The following is a 13,418-nucleotide window of genomic DNA, read 5'->3' as shown; positions in this document are numbered from 1 at the left end:
TATATATATATATATATATATATATATATATATAGATATATATATATAATATATATATATATATATATACCTAAATTCACAAAACTTTAGGGGAGCAATAAATAACAAAATACCCTTTCTACTAAAGGTACTTTGCTGAAGAAAAACCCTGCAAAACTCCTCGGAAGAACCTCCATAAACCTTTTCTTAGTTTGCAGGCAAAGACTGAAATGTAGCACACCCATAAAATATATCACACCTTCAATGTATTTCTTCCGCCCGGTTTTAAACCTCTGGTGAACCTCGAGTAATGCATAATGTAGTGAAAAAGTGTGCTCTAAGGTGCACTCTGGTCTCACCAAGACTGAATGCTCAAAGTGAAAGATTTACAAAAGAGGTCTAAGATTATAAAACAGCACTTATCCTTGTCTCGGGAACATTATCGGTTCTATGGTGCGGGGATCAGAGAAGCAAGACCCCTTTGCTTCCCAATCAAGTGAAAGAAACTTCCACTATAAACAATTGCATAAAGAGTTTGATCCGCACTCAAATATAAAAAACAAGTTCATCCGATTTTTGTATTTGATATGTTCCTTTATTCTTGTATCTTTTCTTCCTAGTAGCCTCCTAGTAGCCAACGTGTTTCATCCTGTTTAAGGACTTCTTCAGGGCTCAACTGTTGTCTTTCATGTTGTATTTTGATCTCTTCTTGCTCTCATCCCCTCTACCTTGTGTTATTCTCTCTTTATAGTCATTCTGAATTTCATAATCATGTAAATTCAGATAGGGGCATGTTTTGCATGTAAGAACATTCTTTTCGGTAGCCTCAGGTCATGGTTGACTCAATAACCTGCAGTGTCCGACACCTCCATGCATCGATTCCCAGGGCTCTGCGGAGTGCGGATCAAACTCTTTGTGAAGGCTTAAAGTGGTAGCTATCAATAGTGCTGTAGGCACAGGGTCTTCAGGGGTCACTCATCAGTGCACCACCTCCAGTGGTGGACCAACTCCGCATCAGCGCAGCACCACCTCAGCACTAGAGCAGTACCACCTCAACATCAGCACAGCACCATCTCAGCATCAGCGCAGCACCACCAACAGCGCAGCCCCACCTCAGCACCAATGCAGCACTACTTCAGTATCAGTGTAGCACCACCTCAGCATCACTCAGCACAACCTAAGCAGCAATTCAGCACCACCTCCGCACCACTTCACCATCCGCACAGCACCGCCTCGTCATCCGCACAGCACCACCTCGTCATCCGCACAGCACCACCTCGTCATCCACACAGCACCACCTCGGTATCAGCACAGCACGACCTCGACATCAGCGCAGCATCACCTCAGCACCACATAATCACTAGCGCAGCACCCACACCTCCGCAGCGCCTCAATATCAGCTGAGCACCACCTCAGCACAGCAGCACCTCCTTATCAGTGCACCACCACCAGTGTAGCACCAACTCGCATCTAAGCAGCACCAGAATGCCCCCCTCAGCACCACTTCAGCATCAGCGCATCACCACCTCGGCATCACTGCAGCACCACATCAGCTTCAGTGCATCACCTCAGCACAGCAAGAACTGAGCATCACTTAGCAAAACCTGAGCACCAGTGATGCATCACCACCTCAACATGACTCCGCACCACCTCTTTACTCAGCACCACCTCAGTATCACTCAGCTTCACCTCCAGAGCAGCACACCATCACCACCTCAGTATCAGTCATCACATGAGCACCACCCCCGCACCAGCTCAACACCACCTCAGTCTGCCCTCGGAATGTGGCATCTGTTGGTTCTCCCCTGTTGTCCTTCTGCTGCACGTGTTGTAATTCAGGACCCATTTACCCTCCCGTAGTTTGTCCGTTATTTATGCCCCCACCCCCCTCCAATAACAAAAAAATCTATAACAAACGAGCATTAGAATAGGCAGGAAGGAGTTGCCAGCATTGCAAGGCCAAAAAATCTAAGACATTTTTTAAGTTAATTCTTTTTTTAATAGGGTCGTCCAGTTGTACATAATGTCTTCTTGGTTAAATATAAGGTAACAAAAATGCTTATAACAGTTTTTTATTATACATTTTCAACATGCTGCACAATTTCAAACTGGTCTTTACCCCCACCCTCTCCTGATTCTCTTTCTACCGACATCTTTCCAGCCCTTATTTCTCTCTTCCCGCCTTGCAGACTGCTTTTCCCTCTCTTCCTCCCACCACTCTTCTCTTTGTTCGACACTCTCCCCTTCATCACTCAATACATTGACTTTCTAACCATCTTCACCCTCTTCCCCTGCTGTTTCTTTCCATTCACCCTCGTGTCTACAGCAGGAAGTATGTGTGTGTCGGAAACAATTTATCCCAGTGTATATAGACATGCCTGTACGTATGTGTTTCTGTGTGACGACGTGTGTGTGTATGCAATTATATCTGAATATTTGTGCCGAGAACCCATCTGGGTGTGTTTGTCTACTGTGTTTGTATTCAGAGATGTGTGAATATTCAGAGATGTGTAAGGATGTGTGTTAACCGATCTCTGTATGCATACAATAATCCATCTGTATGTGCTCTTGTGTTTGAGAAGAATCTTGTGGTGGTTTTATCTGCTTGCTTGTTTTTGTGTATGCATACACAGATGGAGTTGGGTGTTTTGATTTGAATGCAAGAATGTATCTTTGTTATGTGTTTGTATCAGTCCCCATGCGCTTGTGTGACTGTGTGTATTTCTTTTTAAACACATTTTTATTGCTTTTCCTTTAAACAGCCAGAGTGGCTAGCCATACAACGGGAATTAGGCATAAAGGCAGTGTTACATAGCATGGTGTTCAGCATAAAAAATACATTTTACGTTACATTCTATTATCTGTATCAGTACTAATGTCTTTGCCTTGTATCAGCCAAGAATTAAACTTTCTTCTAATTAACCTTATATTAAACCAATAGCAAAAAAAAAGAAAAGATGAGCATGGATATTTTTAACTCACCCCATCCCTCCCCCTCCCACTCTTGTTCCAGCGTTACCATCACTTATATACATGTTCTTGCAGCCTGCTCCATGGTCGTGCTTCCGCATCTTAATAGTGTGCATCTATCAGCTAAGTTCATCCTACACTGTATCTTGTTCTTGTTACAAATATGTTATGGGTTATTGTATGTTCGGGTGTTATCCACTGGTTCCAGGTCCGCTCCTTTTAGGGCTTCCAGTATAGGATACCATTCCAGAGATATCAGATTTTTCAGCAATCCCCTAGCTTCCTCCCGCCATATTGCAGCACTCTCGGCGCTACCCCCAGCGGAGCATTTCACTATCCCAACTGTGCACGGTGGGGGGGAGGGGCATAGTGATGGCTCTTTTTGTTATTATTAGGGCGAGGTCCGTGAATCTATTCTGAACCTTTTTGTTTTTCCGAGCGTTTATAATAGCCTAGGATACTGTCCTCAATTGTGTAGCCCTGATTTAGCTGCGTAACTGACACTATATGAAGTCAGACTGACTGCCAAAAACATTGCAAGCGAGGACATGCCCAGATCATGTCAGCTAGATCGGCTTCTTCCAGATGACAGCAAGGGCATTTGTGTTGTTTGCGGGAACATCCGTTGTAGTATATGTGGGGTACGATAGGCTCTATAGAGTAGCATAGTTTGTATAAATTTAAACTTAGCATTTCTGGACACTTGTTTTGGGTATTGTAAAAGAACACCCCATTCCTTGTCTGAGAGCTCCCACCCTATGTCCCCCGCCCATGTGTCGCGTAGTTCTGTAAGGTCTATCGCGGCGTGTGCCCATATCCCCATGTATAGCCATTTTATAAGATGTCTCCCTCTGCCCATATAATGTAGGGTCTTGACCAGTTCGTGGTTTGGAAGTTCTTGTCTCTCTGGGGGCCAGTGTTTTTTGATGTATTGCAATAATGTGGCATGTATCAAATATAAGTGGTGTGACTGTGTGTATATGTGTAGTGCATATGACCCTAGTGATGTTGTATCACCTACATTTGTGTAACCTACATCTGCCTTGGGTATGCCATGTGAAGTTGAGACCTGTCTTGAATTCCCATTTCTCTAATGCTTTGGAATACTGTGCAGTGGCTGTGTCTGATGAGCTGAGTGTATTTTATCAGGTGCTTTTATCTGGGGCTGTGGCAGAAACTGAAAGCCATTAGTCGTCCATTGTGTGAGTTGCTCTCGGGGTTGCAGTCTGTATAGGAGGAATAATGTGTCACTCAACTGCCCCACAATTATTATTACCGCTTGATAAATACGGTCAATGCACTACATTTAACGGCGCTGGAACCTCACTAGGAGTGAAGTAAACACCAGGCTTGCCGCATTAGAGCCTCCGCTGGCTCTGCCAGCATAAACATCTGACCTGTGGCCTATCAGCCACTGGGCCGCCAGGTCACTGGGAAGGTCACCTCTCCCTACTTCTGATCAACTCTACATTTCCATGCCCTGGACAGCCATTCAAGGCCTGGCAGTCCAGGGCAGAGTAATCAAGCAACGAGTCAGTGCTATGGAGGCTTTTTTATTTTCAAGAAACAAGCTCATACTTTGGGAGCTTGTTCCTTGAAAACATTATTTACTGAATTGATGCAACAAACATTGCAGCTGCTCAGCAATGTTCAGTGCCTTTAGTGGCTATACTGAAGGCATAGAGGTTTCCACCATAGGAGCAGAGGCCAAACCCTCCAATGGCTGGATGGGCGATTGAACTGCCCGCGTGGGTGTAAAATGGCACTTACATTTTTATACATCATATTAGGTTTCCATAATGTAAAATATCACCACAGATACATTGTGCAGATATATATGATCTACTTTTGGTAAACTGACATCTTGCTCTAACCTTAAACAATTACCAATCGAAGTTCCTCGATTTCCAAATTATAAACTTCCCTGCATCTTTTGTGTTTTTTTGTGAAAACCTGGTTGTTATTTAACATTCCCATTAGTGTAGCGTGAGCTTAGATGCAGTGCGGAGTCAACCACTTCGTTTTGTCTTATATTAGTTACTTTAAAACGTTTTGTTTTTTCTTAAACAAGGCAGTGTAATGAGTGTGCAGTTGTATTAGTCAAAATTATGCCTGCAAACTTTAACACAGTATTCCTTTTCCATGGTGCTTCACCCCTTCCTGTCATGTTACTTTGCCCTCCACCCACCAAATTGCTTAACCACCACTCCATCCCTAGCCCTCTCCTGCAGCCCATTCATCTGTTTCTTGTTTTTTTTAAGCTTGACCCCTTTTGTAGACATGCACATGTGTGTTGAATACATGTGCATGCCTACAATATGAAGCAGAGGCCATTTCATCACTTTTTTTGGTAGGAACTTTTGTTTTAAGCCATACTGCACAGCAGCCATGGCATGGCTAAAAGGCATTGACCAAGCCAAAAGGACCTATAGGCGAGACTGTTGTAATTTGTTTTGCCTTTAAAGAATGCCAGCTCGAGCCTGGAATGCCATTGTCTCCATGGGGATGTCAGAGAACAATTATTCCATGGCTGGCTGGCGAGCTGGATAGTCGTGGTTCTGGTACGAATAAAGGATCTTTGGAAACCTACACTGAATCTGCAATTTAATGCTGGCGATGAACGACAAACGTCTTATGGGGACAGACATTGTGAGCTACCGATTCCCCTATCGATGAAGAATCAGACCCGCGCAGTTATATCATTGCCATTTTACAAGATTCTGCTTTCTAAATCGTGAATCTAATGAGTTATTTATCGACAATGAGACGAGGCACACTGAAGTACTGGAATTGTGTGCCTTTCTTTTGTGAATAAAGTGTTAAAATTGCTAGTGGCATAGTCATCGGTCAATTTAAACACTGCACGAGCCTTACCTCACGCTTGCTAAAATTATGCCGCATTCGGCTCTCACCTCAGCGGCTGCTCCCTTCTCTGCCTTTCGTCATCACGCTTACGTTCGACATATCACACACCCGTCGTAACATCATGCGACGTGCTGCCATCTTGGGACACGTATTTTCCTGCAACTACGGGACAACATCGAGCCACAACTAGAACTTTTAGTAAAACAACATCTTTTATTATGGTATATCTGGATGGAATGGTGAGATATATGGTGAGATTATACTTTGACCCCTTCCACGCGGGGGTAATTCCCCCGTGGCGCGGAGGGGGGGGCGGTGGCGCTGTGCTTGTGACGATCCCAGCTTGTCATGAGGCACAGTGGAGCTGTGCTCATGACGAGCTGAGCTCGTCACGACCCCACCCACTGATTGATTCTCCCGCACAGGCGGGGAATCAATCGCACGTGGGCGGGCCGCGCTGGTTATGACGAGCCCAGCTCGTCATGAGCACAGCTCCACTGTGCCTCATGACGAGCTGGGCTCGTCATGAGCACCGAAGCGGTTAAAGGCAGAAGCAGTCATTCAGTTACATTATTGTTATTCTCAGCATACTGTGGCACATTTAGTTTTCTCTGTATACATTTTCCCCTATAACCATGGCTACCACCTCCAGCATGTCGCAACCTCCTGCTTTTCTGTCAGAAAAGGGTGAATCAGTTCTTCCTTGGAAAAGATGGAGGAACCTTTTTGACTCGTATATAGTGGCAATTGGTGGAGAAAAATTCTCTGCCTTCAGGAAGCAAGCCATTTTAATAAACAATCTAAGTGTTGAAGGGAGGAACGTCTATGATAGTATGGATGTGATACCAGTTGGTGGCGGTGATGGGGAACCAGCAGATGTGTATGAGATTTCAATGACTATGTTGGAACGATACTTTAGACCCTGCATTAATGTGGTGTTAGAACGGCACAGACTTTTTACAAGAGTGCAGGGGCCTGTTGAAAGAGTGGGCAGTTATGTGGCATCGTTAAAGACATTTGCAAGCATGTGCGAATTTGAAGAGTTATCTTATTCTGTGGTGAGAGATCAGCTGGTGAGATACACCAATAGCACCACGGTCAAAAATACATCTACTTGTGTAAAGGGAAATGAAGAGGAATCTTGAAGACAAGGAGGCGCAAGGTGATAATTATGCTTTGACAGATATTTTTACTCTTCAACTTTACGCTGACAACATCGCTAAAGTTTCCTCTAATGTTAAGGGAGAAGGTACTGAATGAGACATACAATCACGTGGTCCTGACCATGATGCACAATCACGTCCTGAACATGATGTGCAGTCTTGGGGTTCTGAACATGACTTTCATGAGAGGGGCACTAATGATTCTCAAAAGATTAGGTGCTATAGATGTGGTAGTTTTCACATTTATCTAACAGCCCAAACTGTTATGCTAGGGGGTGTGTGTGCAAGAAATGTGGTATAAAGGGGCATTATGGCCGTGTGTGTAGATCCTCTGGGAGGAACCGGATGGCTGAGAACTCACCTGAGGCAGTAAGTACCGTTATTTTGAATGTGAATGACAAGGATGGGGAGGTTGACTCAGGGAAGGTGGTGATGCCTGAGTGTGATGTTGAAGTAGATGGAAGGACATTTGTTGTGGTGGCTGATTCGGGTTCACCTTTTACCATGATTTGCAACAAACAGTGGGACAAAAGTGTTGGTATGGGTAATATAGAACTACCTCACCCTGATATTAACCCAGTCAGTTATGAAGGGTCACGCATCAATGTGCTGGGGTATGTGGTGGCTAAGATAGAGTTCAAAGGCAGACATACTGTTGGAACATTATATGTATCAGAAAGGGGTGACAACCTGTTGGGGTTGAGGCATCAGTGAGATTTGGGTATCATCTTGAACCCTAGTGCCAGCAATCCTAAGGACCAAGTTATGTTGATTGATCATGTGGGAGGTGGTGAGAAATACTTTGAAGAGTTTCCTGAGGTGTTTGGAGATAGTTTGGGACGTCTCAAGGGATTTGAACACTGCATTATCTTGAAGAAGGGAGCCAAGCCTTGTGTACATAAGGTGCGCAGCGTGCTGAATATGATCATAGAACCCTTGGAAAGGGAGCTCAAAAGACTGTTGGATTTGGGTGTCATTGAGGAAATTGAGGTATCAGAGTGGTTGGCCCCAGTGGTTTTGGCACCCAAGGATGGTGGTGCCAGTGCTAGGATGCGTGTGGACTTGCAAGGGTTGAATGAGTGGATTTGGGTGGACCGTCAGCCTCTTTCGAACATCTCTGAATCCATCAGTATGTTGAAGGGTGCTAAAGTTTTCAGTGTTTTACACCTTTCATCTGCTTTCCACCAGGTAGTGCTGCAAAGTGATTCCAGTGTATAAAAACTGGGGATTGATTCAATAAGGGTTGCAGAGGCCAGAATCAGTACATTAACTATATAAACATGTGGATGCCTCTGAGCCCATAGATCAAAAATGTTTCCTTGTCTTTCAGTCCTTTTTATTGACTGTAAGCATCAATTTAATTTTTCTGTTTTACACTTGAGGGACATCTTGGCAGGAGTCTCACAAAAGCTCAGGTAAGAGAGAGATATTGGTTGCCTGGTGTGGACCATATGATTGAAGGGGTGGTCAAAGAACGTCAGCTGTATGCAACCAATGATAAATCCCATGTTACCAATCATGCTCCTTTGTCTCCAGTTGATGTTCCGGAGATGGTATGGTCCAAGTTGTGTTTAGACATAATTGGTTCGTTTGAGCTTATGCCTTCATATGAAAGGTTTGTACTCCTTCTTGTGGACTACACCTGTAAGTGGGTGTAGTCAATACTAGAACTATGAGTTTTTGAAGGATGTTTTTGTGAGTGAGGGTGTGCCAAAATATTTGGTCGTTGATAATGGAATGCAATTTGCGTTCCATGAGATGCATGTTTTTCTCAAAGAATTTGGGATTGTCCATCAGAAGACAGCCCTGTATGCACCACAAGCCAATGGCCTAACGGAAAGAAGGAAACGGGTGGTTAAAAGTTGTGCACAGAGGGCTCTAGAATCTAGACTGTCTTTTGAGAGTAACGTGGTGGGCTCATCGAACTGCCCTTAATGTTGTCACACAGAGGTCTCCCTTTGAGGCTTTGAGGGGGAGGATGGCTCTAAGATAAATCCTGTGTGGTTACCCGTGAGTAACAAAAGTGGCATTTCTGACTAATCAAGGAGGGCCAGGCTTCTAGATTATCATCAAAAGTATAAATTGAGGTATGATGCTAAAATGTCTGTTAAAGGGAAGAAATGGACTGTTGGGGACAAGTTCTTGTGTAGAAGGCGAGACGTAGTTGTAAATGAACTTCTGGCTTAATGGGTCCCTACACCATCACAGCCATCAAGAAAAATGTTGTGACTGTCAACACAGGTAGTACTTGGGAGTATGTCAGGACTTGTTAAATTTGACAATGTTCCTGGGTTTCCTGGTGCCAATGTTCCTGAAAGCACTGGTTGCAGTGATGGTTTGTGCAGATCCTCCTCAAATAGATGTAAGAGTACCTGGCAAATTTAAAGATTGTTCTTCTCCAAGTCATTTGGTTATGTGTGCATAGATTCTCCTTATTCTCAGTTTCCTTTCATTCCTTTTTGTGTTGTTTTCCTTACTCCTTCATTTTGTTGTAAGGGGGATGTGTTGTAATTTGCTTTGCCTTTAAAGAATGCCAGCTCGAGCCTGGAATATCATGGTCTTCAGGGGGATGTCAGAGACCAGTTATTCCATGGCTGGCTGGCAAGCTGGATAGTCAATGGTTTTGGTATGAATAAAGGCTCTTTGGAAACCTACACTGAATCTGTGATTTAATAGAGACCTATTGGCTTTGCTAATGCTTGTTATATTTTTAGACACTACAATGGCCATTGCGAAATCACACCATCTTAAGTGAATAAACTAAACTGAAGTACATTGTTTGAAAGACAGTCGTAGCACTGTTGTATTTGCGCTTTATTTTTCAGCGTGTAACTGTTTTAACAATATAACCGTTTCAGCTGTCTCCCTTTTCTACATTTCTCCTTACAGGACAAGACACTATACCACCCTGTCAGTGGCAGCTGCATGGACTGCAGCCCTTCTGAACGCAAGGTTTTCATGAACATCTGCAACCCTTCATCCTTAAGTCAGCAATGGATATTTGAATACACAAACCACACAATTTTACAGAACCTTAACAGGAACAAGGACTTGTAGTGACTCAAAATAGACATAAAAATTTATATTTACAACTATATTTTTATTGGGCGGAGGATACCACAAAATGAAGAAATTAGTTTTTAAATGAATATGTTGTGGCGGGATGAAATTAGAGCTTTGTGTGTGAAGACCAGTTTGAACTCTTAGAACAAGAATGCTGCGTCCCTTAACTCCAGACACTTTGCATCTTTTACTTCACTGAAATTCCAGAGTGCCTCATGAGCATATTAGGGCAGTGGGCTTCATTCTCTGATTGGGGGATCATCCTAGCACATTGATGACCTCCTGAATGTGAAGGACTGAACTGATAGCACATTCTCCTCAAGCAGGAAGCGAATGACAAGGTGCCTCGGATCCATGTATACACATCCAAGCACTGCACAGAATGCATCTCCTTGTAAGAAAGCAAAGTTCGCCTTTTGCTACTGTGGACATGTCACTCACCGTTTGTGTCTAAGTATAGAGACTTTGAGGAGATCCGTTTCATCCACTTATGGGCATTTTGCTACTAAATGTTGTCAGAGTTTGTTTTCATACAATAGAAATTAACTTATTTTTCCTGCTATTGGAAGCAAGATGTTGGTGAACATTGATACCTAGTGGTTCGTTTGTCAAAGGAGAGGACAGTGTGTTTCGATAATCTCGTATAATCTCCATTTCACCTAATTCGGTATTCGTATGGATGGGCCTAATTACTTTGGAAAGTGAGGTTTAACTCTAAAACAACGCAGGATATGTGACAAGTAACTTTAAGATGCTTTATGTAATGCTACACTCCCAAATTAGGTTGTTTCACTGGGGCCTACCTGTTTTAAGTGCCTAAGACTTACTCAATTCAAACCATTCTGCACGAGTTTCTGTTTGAGTTGGAATGTGATGTTTTTATACAGGTTGAGCGATTGAGACGTTTAGAATCTTCAGAGTTACATTGATGTGAGAGGTCGAGTGACCTCTAAACACTCTTTAAGGTTGAGCAGATTTAACCAGCAGCTCATGATAACTCAGGTCATTTGTGTTTGGTAATCTGAATAGGTTCAATGGAAGATTTTTTTTCAAAAACAAAGTGGAGTACCTGGAAGGAAATTAATAAGAGCCTTCATTACTCAAGAACCCAGTTTAACTTGTATGTAAATCACCCATTTCTGTATATTTTTGAATAAGTTTGACTTTGTTTTTTTTTTTAATATGTAATTAGTTTACTCATAAGCACGGTTTATACCCCTTGTGAGACTGTTTAAACACCTTGTGCCTGACATTTCCTGATTATATCATCTTATAATTTATCATTCAACTGATTTTCAATTTGTTGAACTTATCTCAACTTTTGAAGACTAGACAAGTTATCAGGTTCACTCCATTATATATGCACAAAAGAGATGGGTTTGAGAAAAAGTGTCATTCCAGTTCTGTCATAAAACAAGAAATGCCTGAATGTGTACCGTTACCTAGTGCCTTGTTAGTCCAAAGGTAAATGAACTGTATTAAGTATGTTGCATAATTGTGTCCTGGCTGTCTCCAACTCTCAGCAACAGAAAATGCTGGAATCCAATCTTGTGTCTGCCAAGTAGAGCTGCTGGGTGTGTTTTGACATTAACTGTCCTGTTCCTTTTTTCAACTCTGAACTTTATCTGTTATCTACATAAACACTGAAAAAAAAGTCTAGTTTCCATTGGTATCCGATCAATAAAAAGTAGAGGGGATTGTTGCAACCGGATATGGCAGCCTTGGAAATGAGGAGGGAGGGGGCTGTGGATCGGTCAAGTGGAGGTATCGCTTTTCAATCCTGTGCCGCTGTGCTGTTGCACAAAGGAATTTGGGAAAAGCAATCTGCAAGCTGTTTTGAAAGATGCTACCTTCACTAAATTGTTAAAGCTAGTACATGTTTTCGTATAGCAACTTCCCTGATTTCATAGGAACGTGTCTGAAACATAAATAGATGTCTTCTTGAAAGGTTGCAAACACAAGTATGCATTAGGCTAAGAAGTGCTATCCATTGGCTATCATATACTGTAATATTTGTTTTGAAATAAAATTAAAACGGCAGTTACATTCCAGACACACACACGGAAAGATGGGCATTAAAGGTATAAATAACTATTTTACCACAAAACCAAATCATGTGAAATAAAGTTACAGCACTGACCCCTCTATTAAACAGAACTCACAGCGCTACAAATGCTGAATTAAGAATTTTTGTTCATTTTACAGATTGCATCTGGCATTGCTCTGGTGATAAAGCATATCTAACATAACCATAGAGTCCCATTACTAGACAAGGCTGGTCTTATAAAGTCCGGTGTGGCCCTTGGATTCGGGCTAATATGGATTTGAGACCATAGCTCAGAAAAGTGTTAAAAACCTCTACATGTCGGCTTTGCTTCTGTCTCATTTTTGATTCAAAACAGACTTGTGAGACGAATGATCTATTATTAGGGCTGCCTGTAATCAGAAGGCGGGTAGGTTGATGACTTTGTCATATCATCGCCTGCATGTTATTTTCCTAATTTACAAAATGAGGCTGTGCATCAGTTCAACTTGTCGCATCTAACAAGTAGACCTGTGTTGAACAGTTGCAACTCCGAGTAGGCAGCTTGTCCAGAACGGCAGTTCATCTCACAGTAACTATATAGTTTATATGAGGAGACAGTGCATTCTTCTCTGTACGTGCCTCGTCATTTTGCTGTTTCGGCACTGCATATATCTCAAGCACTAATTGCAAAGGCAGTCCAGGTTAGTTAAAGCTGTAAAGATTAATAGAGCAAACCTTTATAATTCGTGTCTTTAACCTGGCTAGTGAAAATGGCTTCCTAAAAGTAGGCCAACAATGCAGTTGAACGTCAGTCTGTCTTTTGTCCTGTATCCTTTCTTTCAAATCTGATTTTGCCGTGCATGGAGCTTTGCGCACCAAACACGAAACAGTGATTGTGAAGATTTTGAAAGGAGTGGTAACCAGAGGAACGTGTCTGTAGAAAGTGAAGGGCATCAGTAGCACTTTAATCTTAGAACCTTTGATACAACAGATGATTATTCTATAATAATGTATGAGGGTTTTTTAAAAAGTTGAATGTGGTCTCTTTTTATAAGGTATTTAAAATAAATGTTTAAATGTTTTAAACCTGTGTAAATTAACTTTATTGGGGGTGGGGAGCAACAATGTGGTGCTGGTCACTTTCTGTTCCTGGATCTAGCCACTCTGCTGCAGTTTTACACATGTACTGCTTAGCTATACATATATTGGGAAGGATGTGTTGTACTTGAAATTAAATTAGAAATGTTATCACTTCTGACTAAATGGCTCTGATAGTTTGCATTTGGACACAGAGTTTAAACGACAGGCTGGATAGTATAGAGTGGAATGGCACAAGGATATAATATGGTGGT

General features: G+C 42.4%; 1 protein-coding gene across 2 annotated transcripts in view; it reads left to right on the top strand.

The window, feature by feature from the left end:
- The window catches only part of GALNT10 (polypeptide N-acetylgalactosaminyltransferase 10), a 553,591-nt gene extending 540,439 nt beyond the window's left edge, over positions 1-13,152 (top strand). For both annotated transcript variants that reach the window (XM_085617641.1, XM_085617642.1), the window contains one exon: positions 9,867-13,152. In XM_085617641.1, the coding sequence (XP_085473767.1) occupies positions 9,867-10,034 (168 nt within the window). In that variant the 3' untranslated portion in view covers positions 10,035-13,152. The remainder of the gene's footprint in view (positions 1-9,866) is intronic.
- The last annotated feature ends 266 nt before the right edge of the window (positions 13,153-13,418 follow it).

This window comes from Triturus cristatus, chromosome 7 (genome assembly GCF_964204655.1).
Source record: "Triturus cristatus chromosome 7, aTriCri1.1, whole genome shotgun sequence".
NCBI lineage: Eukaryota > Metazoa > Chordata > Amphibia > Caudata > Salamandridae > Triturus > Triturus cristatus.
This window is presented reverse-complemented; position numbering and strand designations above follow the sequence as displayed.